Genomic DNA, 26,697 nt, shown 5'->3' with positions numbered 1-26,697 from the left:
CTGAAGCATGCATCTGAAGAAGTGAGGTTTTTTACCCATGAAAGTTTATGCCCAAATAAATCTGTTAGTCTTTAAGGTGCCATGGACTCCTGGCCAGAGTACTCAGGAGGGCTTTTAACAACAGAGATGAGCACTTATTTAGCACAAAATCGAGATGCTAAGAATAATCAAGGAGGCAAAGGACATGAAGAGAAGAAGTTACTTAATTATCTATCCACCAGTGTTATTTTGAAAAAGAAAATGGTGCTCATAAATGACAACATAACCACAGAGTTGCTGCAAGCCAGTGAGGAACATCTGGTAAACGTGATGCACAAGCTACTCAAGCTTTACAGACAAGAGAGATAACAGTATCTACCCATAAAAAGGAGATAAGAGCAAGTACAAGAACTACAGAGAAATCAGCTTACTGAGTGTGCCAGGAAAAGCATTCACCAAGATATCGAAGAGGAAAATGAAGAGGTACGTGGAAGAGGCACTTGCAGAGGGACAGGCGGAATTTAAACCATGAGGAAGTACAATAGGTTAGCTATTTGTGAAAAGAACATAACCAAACCTGTTACAACAACTTTATAGACTTCAAACTGCCTTTTTATAGCATTTGGCAGAAAGGGTTATGGCGAATTTTAAGAATGTAATGGCATCCTTTGGAAATTAATCAAGCTGACAGAAAACATCTAAAGAAAGTCGATGAGCGTTGTGAGTGTGACATGAAGCTGACGAAATGGTTTGGGGATGACCATAGAAATGAGACAAGGATACACACTATTGCCAGATTTGGAAGCTGTAGCACAGACAAATGAAACAAGACAAGTCATGGTATGTGAGCAGACAGTGCATAACTTTAGAGTCACAGGTGATATTGATCTCTACGGCACTGACCAAGTTGGATCTACAGAGATTACTTGACAAGGTAGACTGGAAAGGCAGAAAATTCAGACTGAAGATCAGCATGGAGAAGACAAAAAAGATGGCAATTGGAAGGCAAGAAGAGAAGGCATTGGATAGACATGGTGAAGAATGACATCAAACAAGAAAGTTTAAAGATGAACACCATGAAGCAGATACAAGATAGAAAGTGGTAGAAAGACTTCATTTGGCCCCATCATTGCTGCTGAGCTGACCGATGGGATTAAACAAAAAGCACCATACAGACAGCAATGTTAGGAGCCTGAGTAGCAAACAAGGAATTGTAATTGCTCATTTCTCAATATAAATTTGATCTAGTTGGTATTACTGAAACCTGGTAGGATGATTTGCACCAAGCTCTCCCAATTGATGAGATACAAGAGCTTCCCTTGGAGAACTTTGAAGTCCAAGATCTGCCTCACCAGGTGTTCTTCTGACCCCTGAACCGTAACGGAGGGGGGAGGTGGCTGTATCTGTCCAGCAGGGAAATAATGGAACACCAGATGCATCTTGATCTATTCGGTAGCCAAAGTTTGAAGGCCACCAGATTAATCAGCTGGATTACCTGGAATGGGCCGAGGTATCGGTAGTCAGGTTTCCTTGAGGGCCAGGCTGTGTGTCCATGCACTGCATCGAGCCATACCTTACCACCGACTGTGATGTGAGGGGTGTCCTGCCAAAGGAGATCAGTGTATCTTTTGTAATCCCTTTTGGCTGATTCTAGGTGGGTTTTCAATTCTTAATGGACATGGTGCAGGTGCTTACGCAGGTTAGAGGCTATGTGGGAATGTGGGAAGCTGGCAATATGGACAGGTGAAAACAAGGGTGGAAGCCATAGTTGGCATAAAAAGGACTTTGGCAGATTGATCTGTGGTCGGATTGGAAGTGTCGTACATGAACTCAGCAAAGTGGCATCCAGCCATTCTGAGGTAGTTGATAAAGCAACTAACATACTGCTACAAAATTTGGTTCGCTTGCTCCATCTGCCCATCAGTCTGCAGATGATAGGCAGAGGAAACTCACAGATTAACATCTCAGATCTTAAATAATTCCTAAAAAAAAAAAAAAAGAAATGAACTGAAATCCTCAGTCAAACAATGTCAGATGATAAATCATGAAGCTTTAAGATCATTTAATCATATCTGTCGCCTCTGTAATAGGAATTTTCCAGCAACGTATGAAATGAGACATCTTTGTGAGAAGGTTGATGATAATTAGTATGGCTGGGTGGCCCTGGAAATTCAGGAGATCAATGAGGAAGTCCATAGAAATAGATAACCAGGACTGGGATGGAGTTGGCAAGGGAACCAAAGCACCCAGTGCTTTGGCAGGGTGTGTGTGTGTGTGTGTGTGTGTGTGTGTGTTGGGGGGGATGGGGGGAGAAAAGAGGTGGAGGAGAAAGCAAGAGGCTGTCCAAGCACATACATAAACACTTGCAATGTTCAACATTATACATCAGCATAGGTTTGGCCACCAGAAATTGAGAAATCAGTTTCAATACATTTTCTAGTGACTGAAATGGCCTGTCGGGATGAGTCATGATATAGCTGGAGCATGGTTAGATGTGGTAGACTATAGGGGACACAGATCTGATCTTTGAACAAGGAAATCTCATTCTTGACCGAGAAGTTTGAGTCAGGGGCCAGATCTGTGATGGCTGGCCTCAATTTTACCGCAAATGGACCATGAGGCAAGGAAGACCTGAAAAGACAGCAAATCGTTGTTTGCTAGTACACTGACAAGATGACAGGACTTCAAGACTGTGGCAAGCTATGGGGGGGGGGGGGGGGGGGGGGGGGGGGGGGGGAGAAGAGTATCTTTGTCTAGATACTCGCTCTTGTAAGCTAATATGCCAGGCTTCGCATTTCGGGTACCAGGGCAATAGGTCAGGGTAAAAATCAAATCAGGAGGGGAGAAAAGGGACCAACAGATCTGGTGTTGATTGAGAGCATTTGCAGTTTGCATATACTCAATTTTCTGATCTGTGAATATACCTAAACAAGAAAACGTGCGCCTTCCAAGTGATGACACCAATCCTAAAGACAGCTTTGATGACCATCAGTTTGTCACAGACCGTGTAATTTTGTTTCACAGGCATCAGCTTTCAGGAGTGGAAAGCACAGAGATGGAGAACACTCAGGGACCTATTTGCTATGACAGCACTGCTCTGATCACATAATAGGAGTATCTGCTTTGACATAAAGAGTTTAGTCAGCTCCAGGTGAATTAAGATGGGTGGGGATGTAAATGTTTCTTTCAGTTGATCAAAAGCAGATTGTTTGGACACAGGAAGCCCAAAAGCAGTGTCCTTTGGCAGCAGCTGGGTAATTGGGGTCATTACCTTTGAAAACCTCACTGATGAACCACTGGTAGAAGTCGGCAAACTACAGGAAGCACTGGACATTGCGGATCTGTCTCAGCTCTGCCCAGTCCACACCTCTCTGGGATCCATATTTATCCCACTGGACGAAGTGATATAGCCTAGAAAGCCAAATGGAAGATACAAAGAGCGGTTCTTTTGGGGCAATCGGGATTGGAGCCCCAGCAGTGGATGTAAACTGACAGATAATGTTTTTTGCCAGATTCTCATTGAAGTAGTCCTGTAGGGCAGTGGTTTTCAACCTTTTTTTCATTTGTGGGCCCCTAAAAAATTTCAAATGGAGGTGCAGACCCCTTTGGAAACCTTAGACATAGTCTTTGGACCCTCAGGGATCTGCAAACCACAGGCTGAAAGCTACTGCTGTAGGGCCCTGAATTCTGGTTCCAACAAGGGATAAATTAATTCAAATGGAATTTAAGCCCACAGCTGGAGGTTGATGGGACAGCCATAATACTTACACAGGGACAGGACATCAGCATTTTTTTTTTAAATCAAACATTAGCAAAATCTCAATATTATGCAGGGATTGGTGAGCCATTATCTCCTTGAATTACAGAAGACAGTGGCCTTTTCCATGGCGTTCTTCATTTTCTTGGTGCCTAGTCACCATTGCTGGAAGTAGCCAGACTCACGCCATATCTCCTGCATCTTCCAGGAGATATTTGGATCATGGACTGAGAGCAAGGGGATGCAGAGCAAGACTGGGAAGAGGGGTGATTTAAATAAGTTAAATTGGAGAGTTTCTTTGTGGTCTTGGATTTTGATGAGAAAGTGTGCAATTTTGTGGGTGACAGGACCTAAGTACAGCATGGTACCATCAATCAACTCCACTAAGTCTGGAGCAAGCTTTCTTTGTAACAAAACTTGGTTAGCCTTAATGAATTCTGCATCCACAAAATTGCTGAAGACCCCCTAATCCACAAGCACAAGCTGTGTGAAGCTCACCCCAGGTATAGATGGGATGCAGACACAGAAAAAGACTTGCAGCTGGGGATGGCAACAGTCCACAACTGTTAAAAATGCACGTTCGCAGAAGAGGGGTCTGTTTGGGGAAGAACATGGTCATTTCCTGGATCTGCACAGGTCTGGATTTGATGGAGTATTTAGTGGCAAAGTGGCCTCACCCACCGCAGTACAGGCAAAGGCTGTTCAATTGCCGGTACACCATCTGCCGCTCAGTGAGGTGTCTTCACATTGTGCCAATCTGCCCAGGTTCTGGCCCTGGGACTGCCTTTGGAGGCAGATGGGAATGGGACTGGGATAGACTGGGACTGGACATGTACCAGACAGTCAATGGTCAAGCCATATGTATAATTCAATGTCTGAGCTCAGCACAGCGTGTGTATGGGTCAACTTAGCCCAACTCATCATTTATGTTATCGTCTAGTCCCTCGTGGAAGTGATAGACCTGTGGTGCCTTGTTCTACTCTACATCAGTGAGCAGATGTTGAAAGCAGGCAGCATACGCTGAGATGGACCAATAGCCTTGTTTAAAAAACTGCAGGTGGCTTCAGCAATACAAGTACGGTTCAGGTAATCTAATAAGTGAAAAGGGACAAATGAACAGGACAAAATGGCCAAGGATCGGACTTGCCTGTTCTAGAAGTGATACCCAATCTAAGGAGTCACCAGTAAGGCTATATCTACACTAGTACTTTTGTCAGTAAAACTTTTGTTGGTCAGGGGTGTGAAAAAAACCCAGCCCTAACCGACATAAGTTTCATCGACAAAAGCACTGGTGTGGACAGCACTATATTGGCTGGAGACACTCTCCCACTGACATACCTACCACCGTTCGTTGGGGGTGGTTTAATTATGCCGACAGGAGAGCTTTCTCCTGTCGGCACAGAGCAGCTACATGGGAGACCTTACAGCGGCGCAGCTACAGACCTTACAGCGGCACAGCTGTATTGCTGTAGTTGCGCCGCTGTAAGGTCTGTAGCGTAGACATACCCTTAGTAATCTGATAAGCCTCTCTGGCAGCAGGACCTTCGGGGCTCGTTTTATGGATACTGCAGCTAGATTCACTGGAAGTACTCAGGCTGCCAGGATCTGTAAATGGACAGAGGAATTCTTCAATTGCAGCTGGGCAACTTGGCTCTGAAGGCACTGAACTAACTCCAACATCTCAGTAATAGATGTTCAGGGGGTTTCCATCTCAGCTGCCGGACTGAGCACAAAGAGGGGAATCTGCTCAAACTATCTGAATTGCAGGGCGGATGGATGAGGCAGGAGCAGATACTGGCTCACATGGAAACAGGCAGAGGCTAGAGCAGAAGTGCAGGGGCACGGGCAGTTTGTCAGAACTACTAAGCAATGGGAGTGCTCCTGGCCAGGTAATGACTGGACACTGCTCAGCAGACTAGAGAAACTACTTCCCAAGGCAGGTATAGAGGGTTCTAAGGGATCATCTGGGTCCTTGCCTGTGCATTGGCTGAACCCAGGTTGGATGGAGTGGGGCCTATCACAAGACCTGCAGGTAATTGCCTCTGATGACTCACCTCAGGCTCAGGGATGGCTTAAGCAGGCTCAGCAGTAACTCAGAGATGACTCATGACACAGCCAGAATGCTTGTAGCAGAGCTCTGGAAGAACACACCTCCACTGCCCCCCACAGCACTGAATTATAAAATTGGGGAAATAGTTGTAATGGAAAGATTGACATCTCCACTGAAGAAGCAAATGAAAAATATTTAGAAATTTGGTTTCCTTTCATCATTTACTTGGATACAGAACAATCTCCTGCTGCCAAAGTAAAGAATCCACATTTCTGAATATCAATTTAATTTTCAATAATGACTGGAAGGAGTGGCTTTTGGATCTTTGTCAAACCACAGAAGTAGATGTTAGCCTACCTGAAATAGAAAGATTGGACTATACGTTGAAGATTGAAAATGCTAAAGATGCAGAACTGGAAAATAATGACACTTTACAAATGCAGTTTGTATGATGGTTTATTTGTGGAAATGTTATGGGCAGGGGAGACCACAGAATTGGAATTTTCTGTACTGTAATTATATTATAATTTTTATAAGAAATTTCCCTGAGATAAAAAGAGATTATCTGTGAGCGAGACTTCCCCCAGAGGCTATAGAACTACTGATAGCTCTCACTTGCTTATTACCTGCAGGTCTAAAAGCAACATAGTGAAACAGGCCATGGTGAATTGCACAGCTAGTTGAATAAAATGAAGTTATCCCTCCTGGTTTAAAAAAAAGAATACCTGGACTCTGTACACAAACCCATACACGTTGAATCGTTATCTATTCCTCTTGATACTTTGTGATCCAGCCCAAGTTTTGCTATCTTCAAATTACACCAAGTACCTGTGTTTTTTCCAGTCACCAACTTCAGCAACTCTGTGTGGCTATGAAAGACTAACAGAGATGCAGATTTAGTTAACCACATCTTCAGTATACCCAGGGGGTGGTTTTACACATCTGGTAACAAGTTGTTACTAAGTGAGAGGTTTACAGCAAGAATTGGAAGGAGGTGGGGCAGCTACTCAATTTTATCTTCCACAATCTGCAGGGGTAACAGGAGTTCAGAACAACTGTGTCACGTAAGTTAATATAAGGAATGTCCTATACAGGTAATGCAGTAGAGACGAGAAACTAATGACATCCAGTGTTACTGTGAGCAACAAGTCAAGCAATGGACTGTAGTGAAACCATTTGAAATGAAGTCAGTTAAAAAGAGGTGTTAAAACAGTTTCATAAGCAGGCATAGCATGAGTGCCCCAGCCAATTTGCATAGTTTTACAATCACTTTTGAAAAAGTTGTTTTTCCCCACCATTACTGTTTAAAAGACCTAGACATAGGAAGCTAACAATAGAGGAGTTACTGTACCTCCGGAAGCATTCTGTGTATGGTTATTTTCATTATAGTAAATTGTAAATAAAGAAAAATATTTTTCCCTCAGCTCTGTCAACTTAGGTAAAATAATTTCAAACAAGTGTGACTTTTCATAGTGTCTCTTTAACTGAGTGCCAGTACCAGCTGCCTTGTTGTGAATAAAACTCAATTATTTCATTATATTCTGTACTGATGTGAATGTGAAACTGTGGAACATTTTTATGGAAAAATAATCAGTTCTTTTGATTTACTTCTTTTGAGGATCACTAAAACATTTAAGCAGCAAAGAGTCCTGTAGCACCTTATAGACTAACAGACGTATTGGAGCATCCAACGAAGTGGGTATTCACCCACGAAAGCTCATGCTCCAATAAGTCTGTTAGTCTATAAGGTGCCACAGGCCTCTTTGCTGCTTTTACAGATCCAGACTAACACGGCTAGCCCTCTGATATAAAACATTTAAGATATTCCTCAACTGCCACCCTTTTTATCACAAAAACTAAGGTTCAGGAGAGAAGCAGGTTCTAGGTATGCATGAAAGATCTCTACTGTCTGAACCAGAGTAGTATAATGTATGGAAAGGTGGTGTAGGCCAGGGGGGAAGGTTCATAACCAGGCACAGTCTCTTGAAGACCGTGTAAATTCACTAGACTGGAAGAATCTTGACTGAAGTTGCTGGAAGGCACTGATTGATGATGTCTTGCTACATCCTTAGTGTCTGTTTCCAAGCAGCAATAAAATAACAGATTTCGATCATCCCCAGTCACCTAAGAGATCTCATGTTCCATTTTCTCTTCAACCTCAGACTCAGCTTCTGTCTGTAGTCTTATCATCTTGCTGCCTCTGCAGCCGTAGCTTCTCAAACCCCACGCTGGCTCCTGTTCCTTGCTTTCTTATCTTCGTGGAGTGCTAGGAATATTTTGTCCTTTGTCAATATCTTCCTTGAGTTATTGGAGGGCTTTGTGTTCCTCTGCTTTTTCTCCTTCAAAATACCACTGATCAGGTAAGGAAGCATCTCAGAGTGCACATCAACATCTTCCTTATTCAGTGCATTGCAGTTTATATCTGTCTTATCGGACTCTATATCTGTTCTAGTGGAGAATCAGAAGAAACAAGTTAAGGTCACATTATCATTTGAACTGTGTAAGCACTGGAAGTTTGGAATGCAGCTGTGCAGCAAAGATGGGTGAGATTTAGAACAATATATCCTAAGTTTGACAAAATACCCTAAAAACTAGGAATTGAGGAATTTTTGAAGTATATTTACCTTAAGGAATTATTTTATTCCTTATTATTTCAAGTGTCCCAGGCAAGGATAAGAATTTGTCATTTGGGGCCTTTAAATATCCTTTGTTAGATGCCAACCAAATGTAGCAAGAGGGTAATGACAGGCCATTCATAGACATCATAATGATGAATATTCCACTACTGTATGTTGCTTTTCTCACTGGCTGGGAATATTGCACCCAAGAATACACACCTTGCCCTTCCCCTAAACCTGTATCACTATACAGGTCAGAAACCTGGACCCTCTTACAGGCAGACTTGAAGCAGCTAGATAAATTCCATATGTGCTGTCAGCTCCAAATCCTGAGAATAAAGTGCTCTGACTTTGTGCAAAACATCCAGCTCTCAGAGATCTGGCATTCCTCCAATTGATCATTATATTCAAAAGCGACATTTGCATGCTCTTCTGCCATGTCACCAGGATGGTGAAAGAACACCTCAGCACATCATACTCTTAAACTCTCCATCGATATAGAAAAGGATGCATGTCCTGAACCTACCTGGCACCACCCACAGGACTGCCCCAGAGATTTGTAGATTTCACAGGATTGAGCCAGATTGGGGAACTTCACTATGTGATGTTTGGTGTGACGCCATCAACCATGGTCAGTCTAGCTAGTACAACAATCCTCAAAAAACTACATGTGTTTGATGATGATGCTTTCCCCATCATATCATGGCATGAAAAATTTTAATTGGACACAGAAAAAGGATGCTTTCTTGTACATTATATAGTATGTTACTCTCCAAACATTCTATAGCGGGGTGGACACCCGCTCCTGCCCAGAGGGGTTGGAAAAGCCCTGCAGAAGGCTGGTGGCTGGGAGCTGCTAAGCTGGGCTGATTGGGGAAGCAGCTGCAGCTGGGCCATGCCCCAATCAGGCCTCAGCTGGCTCTATATAAGAGGCTGGGAGCCAGGCGCTCAAGAGTCTCTCTCTGCCTTCAAAGAGAGAAGGGCCTGGCTGCAGGGAGCTAGACAGGGTACCTGTAGTGGAGCAGGGCTGGGGAAAGGCTGAGGAGGTGGGGATCTCCAGCCTGGATAGCCCCAGGCTGCGGCCTGGTAATAGGCCAAAGGGTAGTGGGGGTTGCAGAGGGCAGCCCAGGGCTAGGCCAAGGCAGCAGGTCCAAACCCAACCTTGCCGATGATGAGTGGCCTATACTGCAGTCTGCCCCAAAGAGTGGGGGCTAGTTGGTGACTGGCAGTGGCCTTATCCTGAGGTGAGGTGGGGTTAGTGGGTAGGGGTTCCCTAGGGAGGGGAGACCTAGCGTGTGTGGGTATTGCCAGGGGGCAGCACCCAGAGCAAGGGGCACTGGGGTCCTGGGAGGGACACGGGGCCAGTGCAGAGGACAAGGCGGATCACCGCCCTGCAGAGGGCGCTCCAGAGGCTGGTGAGCTAATTCCCTGGACGACCAGCAGGAGAAGCCGCAGGGGTGAGTCCGGACCTCATACACAGTCCCATTAAAGTCAGACGTGCTAACTAACCTGGGTATGTAGGCATCCTTCAGTCTCGAAAGACCACAGGTATGCGCCCGAGAGGTAAAGCATATACTCAGTTGGTTTTAAGACAGCTGCGAACATGGCTGAAGAGAGAGAGAGAGAGAGAATCTCTGCCGTATGTCAAATTTAAAAGGTGATGTTTCAATGTTTTGGGCTCTGCCTTCTGCGAGCTCTTTTCTCTGCTAAGCTGGACTGCTTCCTCTCATAACTCTGGAGACCTTTGTTAAGCTCTTATTTCCAAAGGCTGCGGTCTTGAGTGTGATCTTCCCATTTGTCCACATCCACGTCCATTTCTTTGAGGTCTCACTTGCACACATCCTTGAAATGCAATTTTGGGTGTCCTTTGGGTCTTTTTCCAGATCCCAATTCGCCATAGAGGATGTCCTTCGGGATGCGCCCATCAATATGAGTAAGGGTATTAAAATCTGGCAAGGTGACTGGGAAAGGAGTAGGAAAGAGAAAGCTCTCTCTTCCTTCTAGCAATCGGTTGGTGTGTGCAAGCTTCAGATGTATGAGACACCTATTGACAGACAGGGTACATCTATATAGAGTTTTGGAGCCCACGGGAATGAGCCTCTCAGCTCAGATCAACAGACTCAGGCTAGAGGGGCTCTAAAAAGAGATATGTAGACAGAACTGAAATTGCAGCATAGCTTCAGAGCCCAAACTCCAGCCCATATTGCAACTGCATAGCTACGTAGACAGTGCTTTCTTTAGAGCACTAGTGCCAGCGTCCTCGAGCTTGAGTCTGTCGACAAGGGCTGGAAGGCTCACTCCCATGGGCTCCAAAACATGTAGATATGCCCAGGGACATTATGGGAAGATTCATGAACTGCTTGGATTCAGAGCACTGGACACTGTCTCCAGGGTGATCTCTCTAGATCTCCCCAGCTGCCACCATCTCCAGCTCCACCAATCCTACATACTGGCCTCTGGCTATAGGTTTAGCCCTCCGGCCAGTAAAGTGTGAAACGTTTACCAGATGCATACTAGTTGCAAAGCCGAACGATTGCCTTGCTGAAATATTTGATGCATTGATAAAGATGAGTTCCACGGTGAACTTATTTTCATAGTATCAATTTTGTCCACCAGTTCTGATAGACCCATGGCTTTATTCTGCGGGATTCTCCCCCACCGCATTTGTGCCTGTAGAATTTAGCAATATATACAAGTTTAACTTTTCCAGGAGCTTGAATGTTTAAATGTTCTCAGTTGTATTCAGCTGCTTATCTCTGGCCCATTCCCAATGGGATTTTACTAAAATGGATGCTGGTTAAGGGCAAAAGTTTCCATTTCTACCTTTATAACAAATAATGGTAGCAGCTGTAACCTAGGATTCTAGAGCATGGTAGGCAGTATCTAGAATGAAGATATGAAGCAGACAGTGGTCTCAAGAACAATGGAGCAGTTAAGATTTGTTACATCATTGCAAATTAATGCAGGGAGGGGGAAGCTTCAGAACTCACTCACCCCCAATATTTCCCAATTCCAAGTAAGTCTGCCTCTCATTCCCCAGATATACACAGTGAACCAGAATAAATGCAATACATAGAAACCAAAAGGAATGCTACCTAGTATGGCAGGTTTCTCATCATCTCTGGCAGTTTACTTTCATCAACTTCTTCTGACAGTTGGCCTCAAACTCCAGGACTCCTTTCTTGCTGGTCCTCAGCAAGTACACCCTCATGAGAGTTTCTCCAGCAAACACTGATAATCGAGGCCAACTCATTGGCTGGCTTGCTCACCAAGATATAAACAAACACTTCACAGAAGCAGCAAGTGACCTGAGTGGTCCCAAAAGAATTGTTATTGCTGGAGCACCTACTAGTCTCTTTAATCTTGCCCAGGATTGCTTGGCACTGTGCTTAGTGCCCCATTTTGTGAACAACTGAGACATCCTGCACCTTGCTACTCCAGATCCCAGGAAGCCTTAGTTCAGCTTGCTACTCAAATTTTTAGACGTATGGCAAGAAGCAAAGATATGGGGAGCTAGCCCAGAAGTTTAGTGATCGTGTGTGCATTGCAGCAGCCAATGCTTTGGAGAATACACAGATAAGACTCTGTTACCACAAGTAGAACAGCACAGAGTGCCAGAGACCTTGGGAAAACATGCTCACTCTGGAACATGAGGCAAATGCATTGTGAGATGAAGTCAGAAAGACAGGCTGAATCGATACAGCTGAAACACTTGTGACTTCTAGTCCACAGTGGGAAGTGCATCAGTTCAGCCAGAACTGAGAGCAAGTGTTTCACTCAGAAGTTCCAGTTAACTGTTAAAACCAATACACTTGTAAAATGCGGAGAATGTCTGCTGTATGTGAAATAAGGTGTTGAGTAAGTTTTGCAGTCTGAATCCATTCCAAGCAATGGTTTCTTGAACCCCTTTTGTCTTGCTTTCTATGGACAAAGTTCAGAAGTGGATCATAAGGCAGCCTGACCATTTTCCCCATATTCCATTTTTCCAACACACACAAATTCTAATGAACACATAGGAGTGAGACTTACTGTTCCCTCATTCCTAATGAATCCTTAGCAAAAAGCATTCTTACAAAATACTAAAACTAAAGTAAAGTCACTAAATCACAGTTCCAATTAAGTAAAATACTTTCACTAAAGTCTCCCGCCACATAAGCTCTTGTAGAACGTACAAGTAAAAAAATCTAAATTCTAACCTAAGTCAATACTATATTTTTTCCCCTTTCATAAAGAGCTGAATGTTATTTTTAAAAGACAGGTTAACTTGTGTGACTCACAGCTGAGAAATTTCAATTTCAGCCATACTGTTTCATATGCACAAAAATGGAGGGGGGGATAAACAAATATTTCATTATAATTTAAAAAGTTAGAGCGCAAGTTCCTTTAAACGGATATTGTTTAAAACAGCGGTTACACTTATGTTTTAAACTGCACATACACTTGTCCAAGTAAACCATTATACATCATTAAAAAAGGAGATTGACAACAAGCTACCTTGACTAGGCTGAAGAGATCACTTCTGGAACTAATGAACTGGGAGAAGAAAGAGTCCCATAGAAAGTTATAAACAAAAACAATGAATTTCTGAGCCAAACTGAAACACAAGCGAAATATGTCCAAGAATAAGGTTTCACTAGCAAATTATGAGCCTGATCTCCTTGGTAATGTAAGACCAAGTGAGACTGAGAAAGGATAAACATAATAGAAACAATGATCCACAATAACACACGAAAACTTAACCAAATTCACTATATCATCTGCAAACATAGCAACCAAAGAAAAATCTGTCAGGATCTCCCCCCAGGCCTCAGCAAAGGTTTAATAGCATAGTGTTGCACAGTGAGGTCTCACATTATTGAGATCATAACATTTATTGAAGTACATTCACTACGATATGAAGCATCATAAATAAAATAAAACTAGAGATATCAAATGGTTAATTTTTAAATTGTTTGCAATATTTGATACCATGTGATAGATCAATCAGTCATTAATGCAGATAAATGAAGCCATACTGTTGAAAAGAGGGAAAAAAAAAAAAAAAGAAGTCACCACTGCTACAGTCATAGACATGCCCCAAATTGCTCACACTCTGGCTATAAATTAGGCTGTCATACCACCAGTTCAACACAAGAGAAGCACCAACACACTAACCAGAAGTTAGTAAAATGCTCTCCAGTTTGATAGGATCCAGTGTGATATATTTCCTCCATTCTTGCTTTGAATCTACTGACAAAGCCTAGAGAATCATTTACACAGGGCTTATTTCTTTCAAACAGCAACTAGACCAGTGGTTCTCATCCAGGGGTACACATACCCCTCGGGGTACGCAAGGGTCTTCCAAGGGTTACATCAACTCATCTAAATATTTGCCTAGTTTTACAACAGGCTACAGAAAAAGCACTAGACAAACTAAAATTTCACACAGCCAATGACTTGTTTATACTGCTCTATATACTATCTATCCATTGAAATGTAAGTACAGTATTTATATTCCAACTGATTTATTTTATAGTTCTATAGTAAAAATTAAAAAATAAGCCCTTTACAGTAATTGTATGACTGACACTTTTCTATTTCTAGGTCTGATTTTGTAAGCAAGTAGTTTTTAAGTGAGATGAAAGTGGGGGGTACTCAAGCAAGTGACCTCTCTGGTCACTCAGGAACAGACGTAAAGGAGGCAGTTTTGCAGCAGAAAAGCTTCAGAAACAGACTCCAACCAGGAACTGTTGAGCTTGAATTAAGATGCAAACTCGATACCATTCACTTGGGTTCGAATAGAGACTGGGAGTGGCTGGGTCATTACACCAATTGAATCTATTTCCCCACCTTAAGTATCCTCACACCTTCTTGTCAACTGTCTAAAATGGGCCATCTTGATTACCATGACAAAAGTTTTTTTTCCCCTCCTGCTAACAGCTCAGCTTAATTAATTAGCCTCTTAGCCTTGGCAGGGCTACTTCCACCTTTCCACGTTCTGTAGGTGTAGATAGAGCTTCCTTCTCCGTGCTCCAGTCGATGCATCCGATGAAGTGGGCTGTCGTCCACGAAAGCTGATGCTCCAATCCATGTGTCAGCCTCTAAGGGTCCCCAAGGACGCCTGTTCTTTTGGCTAACCGGGCTGACACCAAGCCACTCAGGCTCGGGAAAGGTGGAGCGCCCCAGTACCAGCCCTCCCGCTCTGGCCACAGCCCCTGCCCCACGCAGAGCTGTGAGCAGCGTCCACGTGCCCCCCCGACCCCGTCAGTCCCTCGGCTCGTCGGACCAGCCGCCCCCGGCCCCGCCCCGCCCCCCTCACCTTCTTGAGGGCCGGCACCAGCAGCCCCCGCCACTTGGGCGCGTTCTCCTCGCTGAAGAACTCGTAGAGCAGCGGCGGCGCCTGCATCCTGCCGCTGGCGGGCTCCCGGCAGGGCCCGGCGCGGGGCAGGCGGGATCAGTGGGCGGCCCGGCGCGGCGGCCGCGGACAGCCGGAGGGCAGCGGCAGCACCCGCCAGCGGCAGGACTCAGCGCCGGGGGGCGGCGGCATCCCAGCACCCCCCGGGTCTCTCCTCAGGCAGGGCCCCGCGGCCGGAGAGCGCTCGGCGGGGAGGCGAGCGGCCACCCTGCCCCGCCAGCCGCACGGGCATGCCCGGCCCGGCCCCACGGAACCGCGCGGACAGGCCGGCCCGCTCGCGCTGCAGGGCGGAAGGTCACGCGCCGCCTCACATGCCCCGGGGGGGGGCGGGGTCTGCGCCGGGAGCTCGAGCGCGGGTGGAATTCTCGGGGCTTTTTCCTCGCCCTGACGGTTACTCCCGAGGGCGCGTGCGCCGTGAGGGTCGGCCGACACGCGCAGGCGCGAGGCGTATGCCCCCGCCCACTCGCCCTGCGCCAGGGCGGAAGCGCGGGTCAGCCGGAGGCGTCAGGGAGCTCTGCAGAGTGCCGAGTGCCTCGCTGGGCTGGCGGAGGAGCGCTTCCTCAGACAGCGCCCCTCACAGGTAGGGAGGGCCCACAGCACCTCCCTCGTTGGCCCAGCCCCCGCCCATGACAACCCGCTGACCCTGCTGGGGCGGGGGGAAGGGGCTGCCTCTCCTCCCCTCCCCTCCCCAGTCCCTTGGAGCGGAGATGGGGTGTGGCTGCCCTAGGGGAAGGACGGCCCAGGGGTTGGGGAGACAGTGGGGGTCAGGCCTTGAATCCATGGCAGACGCCACCCTGTCCCCTCAGGCCAGTCGCAGCCCTGCTCCGTGCCTCAGTTTCCCCACCTATAGAACAGGTTTTGCAAAATCAAAGCAGGGGAGACCCCCCCAGTCTGGGGGTACTAGTACCCAAGGGGGGCACCCCCCCAAACCACATGGCCTTTGGGGGTAGGGGGGGAATTGCAGAGAGGTGCCAGCCAGCGACTCCCGCTCCACCAGGAGCAGCCAAAACCAGGACAGTGAGAGAACTTCCTACCGTTTTGACTGGATGGTCTCAGCCCAGTGCAGATTGGCTCTTTGCTCCAACCCCCATCCTCAGTCTCTTCACCACAGCGTACCCTCTTCTCCATGCCTCGCCCTTTTGCTTTCCATTTAGATGATCCCCTCCCAAGAAAACAAATAGTGGCACAAACAGGCCGCTTGCTGCCATCCCCTTGTTTAGGGTCTGTCTAGGTTGTAAGGTTTTTGGGGCCAGGACTACCTGGTACTGTTTCTACAGCACCTAGCACAATGGGACCCCATTATTGGTGGCCCTTAGGCAGTATCATAAACAGGGTTAGTATAGGGTTACCATATTTCAATACTGCAAAAAGAGGACACTCCACGGGGCCCTGGCCCCGCCCCAACTCCGCCCCTTCCCCAAAGTCCCCGTCCCAACTCCGCCCCCTCCCCTGAGCACCCCGCATTCCCCCTCCTCCCTCCCGCCCCCCAGCTGCTGCTGTGCTGGGGAAGTTGCTTCGGCCCCCGCTGCGGTGGAGAGCAGCGGGAGCCAGGAAAGTTGGAGCCCGGGGAGGAGGCGGTCTCTTTACCATGCCTCCCTATTTTCCCGGACATGTCGGGCTTTTTGGAAATTCCTCCCGGACGGGGATTTGAGGACCAAAAAGCCAGACATGTCTGGGAAAATCCGGACGTATGGTAACCCTACCCCAGAGCCGCCTCCCGCCCACCCGCCGAACCCCCCCAGGCCTCACAGCAGAGCCGCCTCCTGCCCGCCCGCCGGAACTCACAGGCCTCACCCCAGAGCTGCTTCCTCCCGCCCGACCCCCAAGGCCTCACCCCAGAGCCACTCGCTCTCCACAGGGCCATCCTCAGCCTTCTCCTGCCTCAGTGCCCCCTCTCCTGAGAGCCTGCCCTCTGCAGCTCCCCCACTCTCCACAGCCCCCTCCCATACCCCCCACCTTCCATAGCGCCCCCCACCTCAGTCCTCCTCTTCACCTCCCTCCATAACCCCTACCCTTCATTTCCCCACCTCCTCCCATAACCCACCCCCTCTCCACAGCCCCTGCCTCAGAGCCCCCCACGCCCGCCCATAGCCCCCTACCCTCAGAATCCCTCCCACCCTTCACCTCCCTCAGGGGAGCCTCCACCCCGCTCCCAGCCGGACCTGGCAAGGCTGCGGCAGCTCAGGCCCTTCCCGGGTGGGGGAGCTCGGGCTCCCTGGAGCCGCCGCCTCTGCGCGCGCCGAGAAACTTTCCCCTGTGCCGGGACCCGCCCCCGGGCAGCGGCTCCGCCAAGGGGGAGGCAGCCCCGGCTGCACGGACCGCTGACCGGGGGGCTCCTTGCACAGCCGGGACGGAGGGGGGAGACTGAGGCTCTGCCAGAGCCACGGGGGATGCTCAGAGGAGGGAGAAGTGGCCGCGGGTCCCCCACACCAGCAGCTGGCTGCAGAGACACCACCGCTCCTAGCTGTGGGGCGCAGGGTTGCAGCAGTACGGGGGGGTTGCAATCCACAGGCTGAGCGAGCTGACACCCCAAGAGGAGAGGGGGCAGTGGGTAGGGTTATCATACGTCCGTATTTTCCGGACGTTTTTATATATTTAAAATATCCTCCCGGAGGGTAATTAACAACTAAAAAGCCGGACATGTCCGGGGAAATACGGACGTATGGTAACCCTAGTTAATACTAATTATATTTAAAAGCTACATGTCTGTAAAATTGAGTAATAGCACTGGCCTACCTCCCTGGCATAATCGTGAGGATAAATAGTGTAGTATCTAAATCAGGGTGGATTTGATTTAAATCACTAGTCAGGAAGACTCAGTTTAATCATGGATTTTTACATAAAAGTGCATTCTTGTTGGTTATTATAACCTTAATACATATTCGTCATAACTCAGAGATAGATGAGACCTAAACTGGGTCTCTTTTATGGACTGCTGCCATTATAGGTTTTCCCTTCTAGTTAGGGAATGGTATGGTAGATCTCAAATCAATGACAGCTACACTCAGAAAGACCTCGAGACTTCTGGAATATGCTGCTCAAACAGTTTCACTTTTGTTTCTACTGCCTGTCCCTCCCGTCTCATATTTATCTCCAGACTTCTTCTCCTTTCCAGATCTATTCCACTCCCACCAATCTTCTATTCACTGAACTTTTTGAAACTTTGCACTTTTAGAGACCGTATACACAAAATTGCAGAGGGACAATAGGGTTGAGTGAGGTCTGTTATTTTTCACCTCTATATATTATTTATTTAAAAACACTGTTGCTCTTAACAAGCATGTTACCTCTGGAGACACAAATCCACGGTTTGAGAGCTGCAAAACTAAGCATTTCTGATGGTATCTTCTAGACCAGTGGTTCCCAAACTTTAACAACCTGTGAACCCCTTTCACTAAAATGTCAAGTCTCACAAACCCCCTCCTAAAAATGAATATTCCCAGGGATTTTCTCCTTTGCCTGAGTCTAAATTAGAAAAGCAGTGATCTTGGAAATATAAAATTTGTTTTTATGACATGCTTATTACACACTATTTATTATTAATTACTATTTATCATTACAGTATTCTTATTGCATTATGAAAATGGCAACACTCTTCCAAGATCTCACTTTCGTAGCTTGTATCACTTTGAATAAGCCTGTTATAAAACAAGGCTTCTATGTTTCATCACGGAGTATCAGATGTGAAACAGCATGAAGGTATTTAAGAAGCCAACTCAAAAGTTCCTCCTACACAAGCATACAGGTCTTGAGTAGTCCAGGAAAGCAATGCATGTTACAACAAAACTTAAACTTGTTCTTCATAATTTTAAAAACAATACTAGCTGCCTATTTAATTTAAAAAACAGCAAAAAATATCCACCTCCCTTTCCATTTCTTATAAGGAGTCTTGAAGTTTAAATCTCCTCAGCGTGATAGAGATGCTTGCTTTGAGCTGCTTAGCTCTTGGAAGTCCAGGGGCTCCAGGCTGCTGGCCCTGTGCTGCCTGGGGTCCCTAGCGACAGCTCTGTCCACCATTAGGGAATTTTTTCTCCGAGAACCCCCTGTAACATTTCGTGAACCCCGGTTTGAGAACCACTGTTCTAGACTTAGCACTGAGTCCCATTGGGTAGATAGAAAGATTAACCTAAATAATCTATACAGAAGCCCCTGGAAACCCATAAAATTGGGTCCCTAATCCATGAACTATTGGAACTCATTTACAAAACTTTTCTTACATGAATATATTGTCTCATACTATAGAATATGAAATTTTATGAGGAGGTATCAAAAGGGGTAGCTATGGTAGTCTGGATCTGTAAAAGCAGCAGAGTGTCCTATGGCACCTTATAGACTAACAGACGTTTTGGAGCATGAGCTTTCGTGGGTGAATACCCACTTCTATGATGAGGTTGTTTGTGATGGTAGGGGGCAGGGTTCACTTCTGGTTTATATCTTATGTTCCTAAAAACTCATGACTCAGAGCTTCAGCTGATGACCTGCAGGGGTCAGGAAGGGATTTCTCCCAGCCCCCAGGATATTCAGAGAGGATTTTTTTTTTGTAACCTCCTCCTTCTGAAGCTTCAGGGATGGCCACATCTGGAGATAGGACATTGGATGGGCAGGGCCAGGGCTCCGAGGTGGAGCATTCTGTCTCTTAGGTGCTTGGCTGGGTGGTGCTTGGCCTAGGGTCTAACACAGGGGTGGCCAACCTGTGGCTCCAGAACCACATGCGGCTCTTCAGAAGTTAATATGCAGCGCCTTGTACAGGCACCAACTCCGGGGCTGGAGCTACAGGCGCCAACTTTCCAATGGGCCGGGGGGTGCTCGCTGCTCAACCCCTGATTCTGCCACAGGCCCAGCCCCCAATCCACCCCTTCCTGCCCCCTCCCCTGAGCCTGCCATGCCCTTGCTCCTCCCCCTCAGAGCCTCCTGCACACCATGAAACAGCTGATCGGGAGGTGCTGATCGGTGGGGCTGCCGGTAGGCGGAAGGTGCTGGGGAGGGACGGAAGCGGACAGGGGGCTGCTGACGTATTGCTGTGGCTCTTTGGCAATGTATATTGGCAAATTCTGGCTCCTTCTCAGGCTCAGGTTAGACACCCCTGGTCTGTTTGCCATGTGTGAGTTTGGGAAAGAATTTCCCCCAGATTGGCAGGGACCTTGGGGGGTTTCAGGCAGGTCACTTGATAGGACGATCCAGGTAAATCTCTTTAATCGTTTCCCTGCCATTGCAGGAGCCTCAGCCATTGGTGGCACCTCAGTCCCTCCTAGTCTCTGCTTGTGGTACCCAGTAGTCTAGTCTGTAATAGCCTGGTCTAACTACAGTTGTTAGGTTTAGCATGCAGGTGCTGAGATATATAGGAGGCCTGTGCCGTACAGGATGTTGGACTAGATCATCTGATGGTCCCTTCGGGCCTTAAACTCTATGACACATCCACCAAGTGTAATTGATCATGGTCATCACCAACTGACTGGAACTGACATTAACAGCTTGAAACTCTTATTCCCTGCCATCCTTTGCCACCACCTGGCAGGAACTAGTGTCACCAACTGCCACCAGTCTCCACAAAAGAGTAATGGATTTGGGCCAACTGCCACCACTGACAGCAGTGGCCATGAACTTACTTCAGTTGCCATCAACTCCCTCCTCACAATGCCCTCTGCTACCAAACTGACTGATCTCTCACTGCCTGCCACGTTCTCCAGCTGCTACCACCTGCCACCAACTATCAGCAGCTGTCACCTTTCACCAGCAACCACCAATAGTCACATACAACTTTCACCTGGGGAAAAGTGCCATCAACCACAGACAGGACCAAATCAGCAAGTGTAAGTTAACCAATGCCTCTCCCAACCACTCATTGGCTGCTCCTAATGAAGCACTCCAATAATATACCCCCAAACTAGTTAATAATGGTCTTCCACTATGAAATTATTGACTAGCCCCCTCCTGGGTAAGTGAACGGTTCCCCAACTAATGCAGTTTTAATGAGCTCCCCTGTCCCCAGGTAATTATTTTGCTCTATAAACTTCTTGATAAAGATGCTAATGAAAACAAGCACAAATAGTCTAAAAGATGGAGTTCTAGACTGTGTGGGGTACAGGTAGCGGTCCTCCTGTTCTCAACAATCCTCTCCCAGCCGGGGAGAAAAATCAAAACCCAGTGGAAAAAAAAGCTCCTGCCAGAGAAAGGAGAGGTCTAGAGGAACTCCTGGTTTCTTCAAGCAGATGAGAGACACTGGAGGATAGAGGCCGTGAGATCTCTGAACAGCTCTATCTGCTGCACTACACTGTGGAGCTAGACGGGGGTTTTAAACAGGGCCGCCATGCTTGGAAGACTAGGAGCAAGAATGCAGTTGTAACCACAGGCCCAACTTAGAGACATTTTCTAGAATGTTCATTTTTGTTTTTCAGATATTTAAAGTAATTTTCTCTTGTGCTCAATACATTCAAAACAACTTTGTGTTTGGCTGCTTGTAATAAATAGGCCAGAATCCCTGGAACCTCAAATTAATTATCCGCTATTTTTGTGGCAACAAAAAGGCAACCATTAATACGAGCAAGTCCCTAACCTAATGGATACATGTCTGAACCTGCTTAATTTGAAAGGGAGATGTTCTCTCTCTTCCCAAACCCTATTAGCATGAAATGTTCTGTATGTGAAGGGCTCACACATGCACTTAGGGGCTCATCTTCACTGCAACAGTTAGCTCAAATTAGTACCCTTGAGTTATTCCAATCAAGTTAGCCTGGTGAGCGAGAGCAGTGTCCACATCACAAACCACTTGGGCTACAATGGTAGGATTAGCATCTGATAAATTGTAACTCCAGCTGCTGTGTCCCCCCCCCTAGCTCAAGCATCAGAGATGCTCCAGCTTCAAATCTCCCCCATCACCTCCAGGCTAGCTAGCTCGATCTTAAAGCACCATTTAATTCAAGCTGGAGATTTCTGTGTGCGGACTAGAGTCAGGTTAAAGGCAAAACTCAAATTATACTTTCAGCTAGTGAAGACAAGACCTAATACTGGTTTAAGAGCATGACAGAACTTTCAGCAAAGGAAGATTCCCCAATTCCTTTAAAAAAAACCATACCTTCACTCTTTCCTATTCTTACCTCCTGAGATTAGCAGCAGTGCTGGAGAACAAATTACAAAGGCAGGGAAATTTCTAGCTGCCTCCAAGCACTATCCTCACCAGAGCGAAGAGAATAAGGAATAGTGACAAGTGAAAGGGTGCAGCCTTTTGTGTCTCCAACAAATTATTGAGCAATAGCTGGAAATCAACTGAAGCCTTTCCCAGAAGTTCAGGCATATCCTCCCTCTCTCCTCCAGAAGAATAATTTTGAGTCTGTATTTAATGAACCTATTCTAGTGCATTCTAAATGCTATGAAGTGCTCTTTGTTAGCATTAGCCACAGAGGGGAATGACTTCCACCAGAAGCAGGGAGAGCTCAATCCCCCTTAATTACTATGAAAAAAAATCCAGTTTGCATATATTTAATTGTAAGAGCTGCAGAATGACCCCGATAATATGACGCTCTATGGTCATATTGATTTTATCCCCCATCTCCATCCCAGTCTATTGCATATTTTGGCAACATCCTGTTTCCTCTATGCTCATTTGTGTTCTCTCCATCCTTCACCAGGTTTTTTTTAAACTCCCCTCCCATCTCCAAAACTCATAGACACACCTCTTCACTCATCCTTCCAGACGTGTTCTTAACAGTAATCTGCCCTTAGACCAAGGAGGTGGGAAAGCAGGCAGGAATCCCTGGACAGCTAGGGAACAGAGAGGGTGCCTGTCTTTCTTCTCTGCTGCTCTCAGGAGGAAGCTGATGGTTCTTTGCCAGTCCCAGAGAGGAATCAGGAGCTGAGGATCTCCCTCTTTCCGCATCTAGCCCTGAAGGGGAGCATGGGAGGACGCTGTTCGGTGGTGAAGCTCAGTGTCGACCCAGGCAACAGAGGAACTGCAGCCAGAAAAGGGCACCTACTTCAGCTCCACATACAGAGACAGCCCTTGCTGCAAAGGAATGTAGCTGAAGCTAAAATATGTGCCCTAGGAAAATCAGGGGATGAAGGGAAGTCCTGAAGAATCCAGGAAGCTATTGGCCAGCCAGTAAAGTGACCAGTTGTCTTAGACCAGCCCTGAAAGACTGTGACACACTTACCAATATCATCTTCCTCTGTAGTAGAGCCTGTCCCATACAAGTTGAATAAGGACGTGTTAGGGCCAGTGTGAATTCTGTCACCAGTGGACATACCTGTCTGATGTATATCTAGTGGACAGAAGTTTAAGAAATAGTGACTTCAAACTAACATGTTGATCCTTAGAGATAAAGTCCTGTAGGCTTGTTTGAGTAGATCATGAAAGTAATATGTATTGATATATAGTTGAGTATATTATTGATAAATATTTAAAGGATATAATGTATTGATCTTTACAGAATCAGAGAAATGTGGGGCAGGAAGGGACCTTGAGAAATCAAGTCCAGCCCCGTGCAGTGAGGCAGGACCAGGTAAACCTAGACTATCCCTGACAGATGTTTGTCCAACGTGTTCTTAAAAACCTCCAATGGAATCCTCATCATTGGAAGATTTTAAGTAAAGACTGGGCAAATCCCTGCCAGGGATGGTCTAAGGAGGTATACTTGGTCCTGCCTCAGCACAAAGGGCTGGACTTGACATCTCAAAGTTCCTTCCAGACCTACATTTCTAGGATTCAATGATTCTGTGAAGATACGTATCCCACAAAATCCAGGTGTTAGGTCAAATGTAGGCACAATTACATTCCTAGCAGCCTGACCATTCATACATTCAGAATGCCCAGTTTATATATTAGGGTACATAAACATTTAATAGCAATTCAAAAATGGATGTTTTCCATCAGCAATTTTTTAGTCTTATGTGGAAATTAGTGCAGGTGGTAAGCTATCTGTACAACAACATGTTAAAAAAAGTTTATTTTACATTATATACATAAGGGAACATATTCAAAAGCATTACCAATCACAATAACTTAGACCATAAATCACTTTAAATTTAGTTTGTTCTTAGTGTATATTATCATAATAAAATATAAAGAACATATACAAAACAGAGCCAAATGTGTGCACTTTGCTAAAACTTGGCATTTACATACTCCATTGGAAAATAGCAATCAAAAATAAGGTTGATCAGAACTATGTTCCTGCAATATGAAGTAACCACTACATTGTTTGTATGAGGTAGTAACTAAATTATTTTGGCCATGTGTTAACACCCTAAATCAAGAAAATGGTCATAAGGCCAAAAAAAGTCAAAACATGACAAGATCTTTGAACCATTTCCACAGTGTGGAATGTTGTAGTTCATGATACGAATAAAACCATTTAGTGAAGACTTATAATAATGCTAATTTTACCATTGCCTACACTAGTAATTCAGACAACTATTGCAGTGTTACATTAAGGTACCAAATTCTGGGATTCATATCCATTCCAGAAGATATTGTTTTCAAGCATAGAGAAGTAATCTTTACAGAATTTTACTTAAATATAAAAATACAGGTGTTTAATTGGTTTGTTTCACAATAAAACTACCCAAATAAACTAAAAAAAAGGTACTCTGACGCCCAAGTCATATCCACAAAGTCACAGCTTACCTTTGTGACTAAATACATCACAGATAAATACTTTGTGCAAAACAAACAATCACACCAGTGTAGTTGCATGAAAATTAAAAACAAGATTGTAATAGGATTACAGCCTTGGTTACAATTTCTAAAAGTTGATTTATTTGTATTAGTAAATTACATATAATAAAATACAATAGTGATGTTAAATGCACTGTGTTCATTGCTAACATCCCATTTTATAAGAACTACACGTGAGAAGTCCTTAAAATAGTACCCCAACTGAATTTCTGCTTCCTCAGCAACCTTTACATCTGTACAGGTAAGACACTTGTACATAACTGAAGGATCACTATCTACATTAAGTCAGTGTAGGTCTTCAGCAATGTGTTTCACTGAAAAATACTGCATATATGTACAAAGATTACATAACAGTGAATTATTAAGCACTTCCGTGGTATAATATGCTAAGTGTGTCCATACCACTTAAACTAAATTATCCTCTTTTCTCTCATGCCACAATAAATTACAAAGTAACTGAAGTCAGGTGACTGCCGTTTTTGTGCAATTTCAATCATCCATCAATGTTGCAGCAGTAGTGTTTTCTCGTCATGGTTAACTGCCAGGTATGATTCTCAGTAACTGTTTTCGTGCCCTGCCAGGATGTATAAATTGCTGTTGGCCATAGGATGATCTGTTGGCCTACTCTCCAATACCACAACCCTAGAATTAAAAACAGTTAAATAATCTAATGAACAATTATAACAAATACAATTTCAAATTCCCTGTCTGTAAAATCAGTCATCCTCTACTCTCACTTTCCTTCATGGCTCGTGTGTAAATTTGGCTCTCACCAATGAGTCAACTTCACTACTGAACTCCTCACTCACGCTTTCCTCCCCTCCTGCCTGGGCTTCTGCACCTCTCCGCTTTACTTTCCCCAAATCCTCCTGCTCCTCAGACACCAGTCAGTGCAAAACGCTGCTGCTCAGTTTTTCACACATACAAGCAGCACATCCACTTGACCCCATCCTCAAACAACTCTACTGGCTCTTCACTCACAAGGAGGAGGAACGGCCGTGTGGTTAATGCAGCACCAGGAGTCATTTCAGCTCTGCCACAGGCTTCCTGTGCAAACCTGGACAGTATCACTGAGACACACTTTGACCTTCAACCTCCAACTGCTCGGTCCTCTTGAATTGCCTTTTTAATAGGTGGGTGTTCAAGTACAAGCAGCAGACAATCCTTAAGATGGAATTGCTATGGGGACATAATTGTCTGTTAGCGGACTATTCTGACTGCCAACCCGATTAAGAAGTATACAATATGTTCCATGTCGTCAGTTTAGCTCATGTTTATCTGATGGAGATGAACTAACTAGTCTTTTGATCTATCTACTGCAGCGGATATAAATAATGAACCCAATATGGGGGGGGTTGGGAGGAATTCAAAGCCCTGCTCTTGCACTTGAAATAGCTGATCAGCTTCTCTGGACACAGCAGGAGTTGTAGCTGTGGATAACTAGCCCTCTTCTGAAGTTCTGAGGAGCCCTTCAGCGATTCCCAAAATGATACCGCTTCTGTGTTTCAAATCAATGGTACTGAAAAAACAGCAAGTCTTCTCAGGTAACTTGGTTATCTCCAGATCTAAAGAGTCAAACATTTCTCCCACTACCTCCTGGATGCTTTGGTAGTCTGGGTGCTGGTTGCTATGCCATTATGCAGCTAAAAATGTCCTGTTCCTGACACACAACTCCACTGTTTTGTTGTCATTGCTTCAGCACCTGCCACTTTTATCTGTTTTTATGAAGCTCAGCAATTCTGCTAAGCAGAAGGCTGCATATGGGTCTGTGGTGTTGGGGGTTGTGGATTAAGAGCCCAAAGTATCTGCAAAAATTAAGGAGACTTGTGACAGGAGAGCAAAGGTCTGTGAGAAGCGGGTATATGCATCGAGGGCCAGTCAGGGAACGAAGGAGCTTAGGGTGGCTAGGCAAACATTAAAATTTAAACCAGGTTGGCAGCCAAGAGCAGTTACAATTAAAGCTGGGTGTTTTCCTAGTTGAAAATGTCTAGTACATGAAGTTTTCAGTTTGTTAAATAGGTTTTAATGGTAATTCTTCCTGGTTGCCAAATTGGTTTAAATTTTAAATGACTACCCTCTCCTCACTGGCCTGCTGCCTTCCAATCCACTGACACTAAATGCATAAATCTGGGGTCTGTACTGCTTAAATTTAGGCCTAGTGTTCCACATAGAAAGCAATGCCTAGGTACGGTCATCAGAGAGGCGATACAATGGACTATGATGTTCACT

General features: G+C 45.6%; 2 protein-coding genes across 7 annotated transcripts in view; both read right to left on the bottom strand.

Annotated features, from left to right (window-relative positions):
* Positions 1–14,931, bottom strand: part of SOS1 (SOS Ras/Rac guanine nucleotide exchange factor 1) — an 85,381-nt gene extending 70,450 nt beyond the window's left edge. The window contains exon 1 of the mRNA XM_005311266.5: positions 14,703–14,931. Within this exon, the coding sequence (XP_005311323.1) occupies positions 14,703–14,789 (87 nt within the window). The 5' untranslated portion in view covers positions 14,790–14,931. The remainder of the gene's footprint in view (positions 1–14,702) is intronic.
* Positions 14,932–23,722: 8,791 nt separating this feature from the next.
* The window catches only part of MAP4K3 (mitogen-activated protein kinase kinase kinase kinase 3), a 126,249-nt gene continuing 123,274 nt past the window's right edge, over positions 23,723–26,697 (bottom strand). For all 6 annotated transcript variants that reach the window (XM_005311264.5, XM_005311265.5, XM_065589852.1 and 3 more), the window contains one exon: positions 23,723–25,110. In XM_005311264.5, the coding sequence (XP_005311321.1) occupies positions 25,023–25,110 (88 nt within the window). In that variant the 3' untranslated portion in view covers positions 23,723–25,022. The remainder of the gene's footprint in view (positions 25,111–26,697) is intronic.

Source organism: Chrysemys picta, chromosome 3 (genome assembly GCF_011386835.1).
Source record: "Chrysemys picta bellii isolate R12L10 chromosome 3, ASM1138683v2, whole genome shotgun sequence".
Lineage (NCBI taxonomy): Eukaryota > Metazoa > Chordata > Testudines > Emydidae > Chrysemys > Chrysemys picta.
The sequence above is the reverse complement of the archived record's forward strand: the minus strand, read 5'-3'. Positions and strand labels throughout refer to the sequence as shown.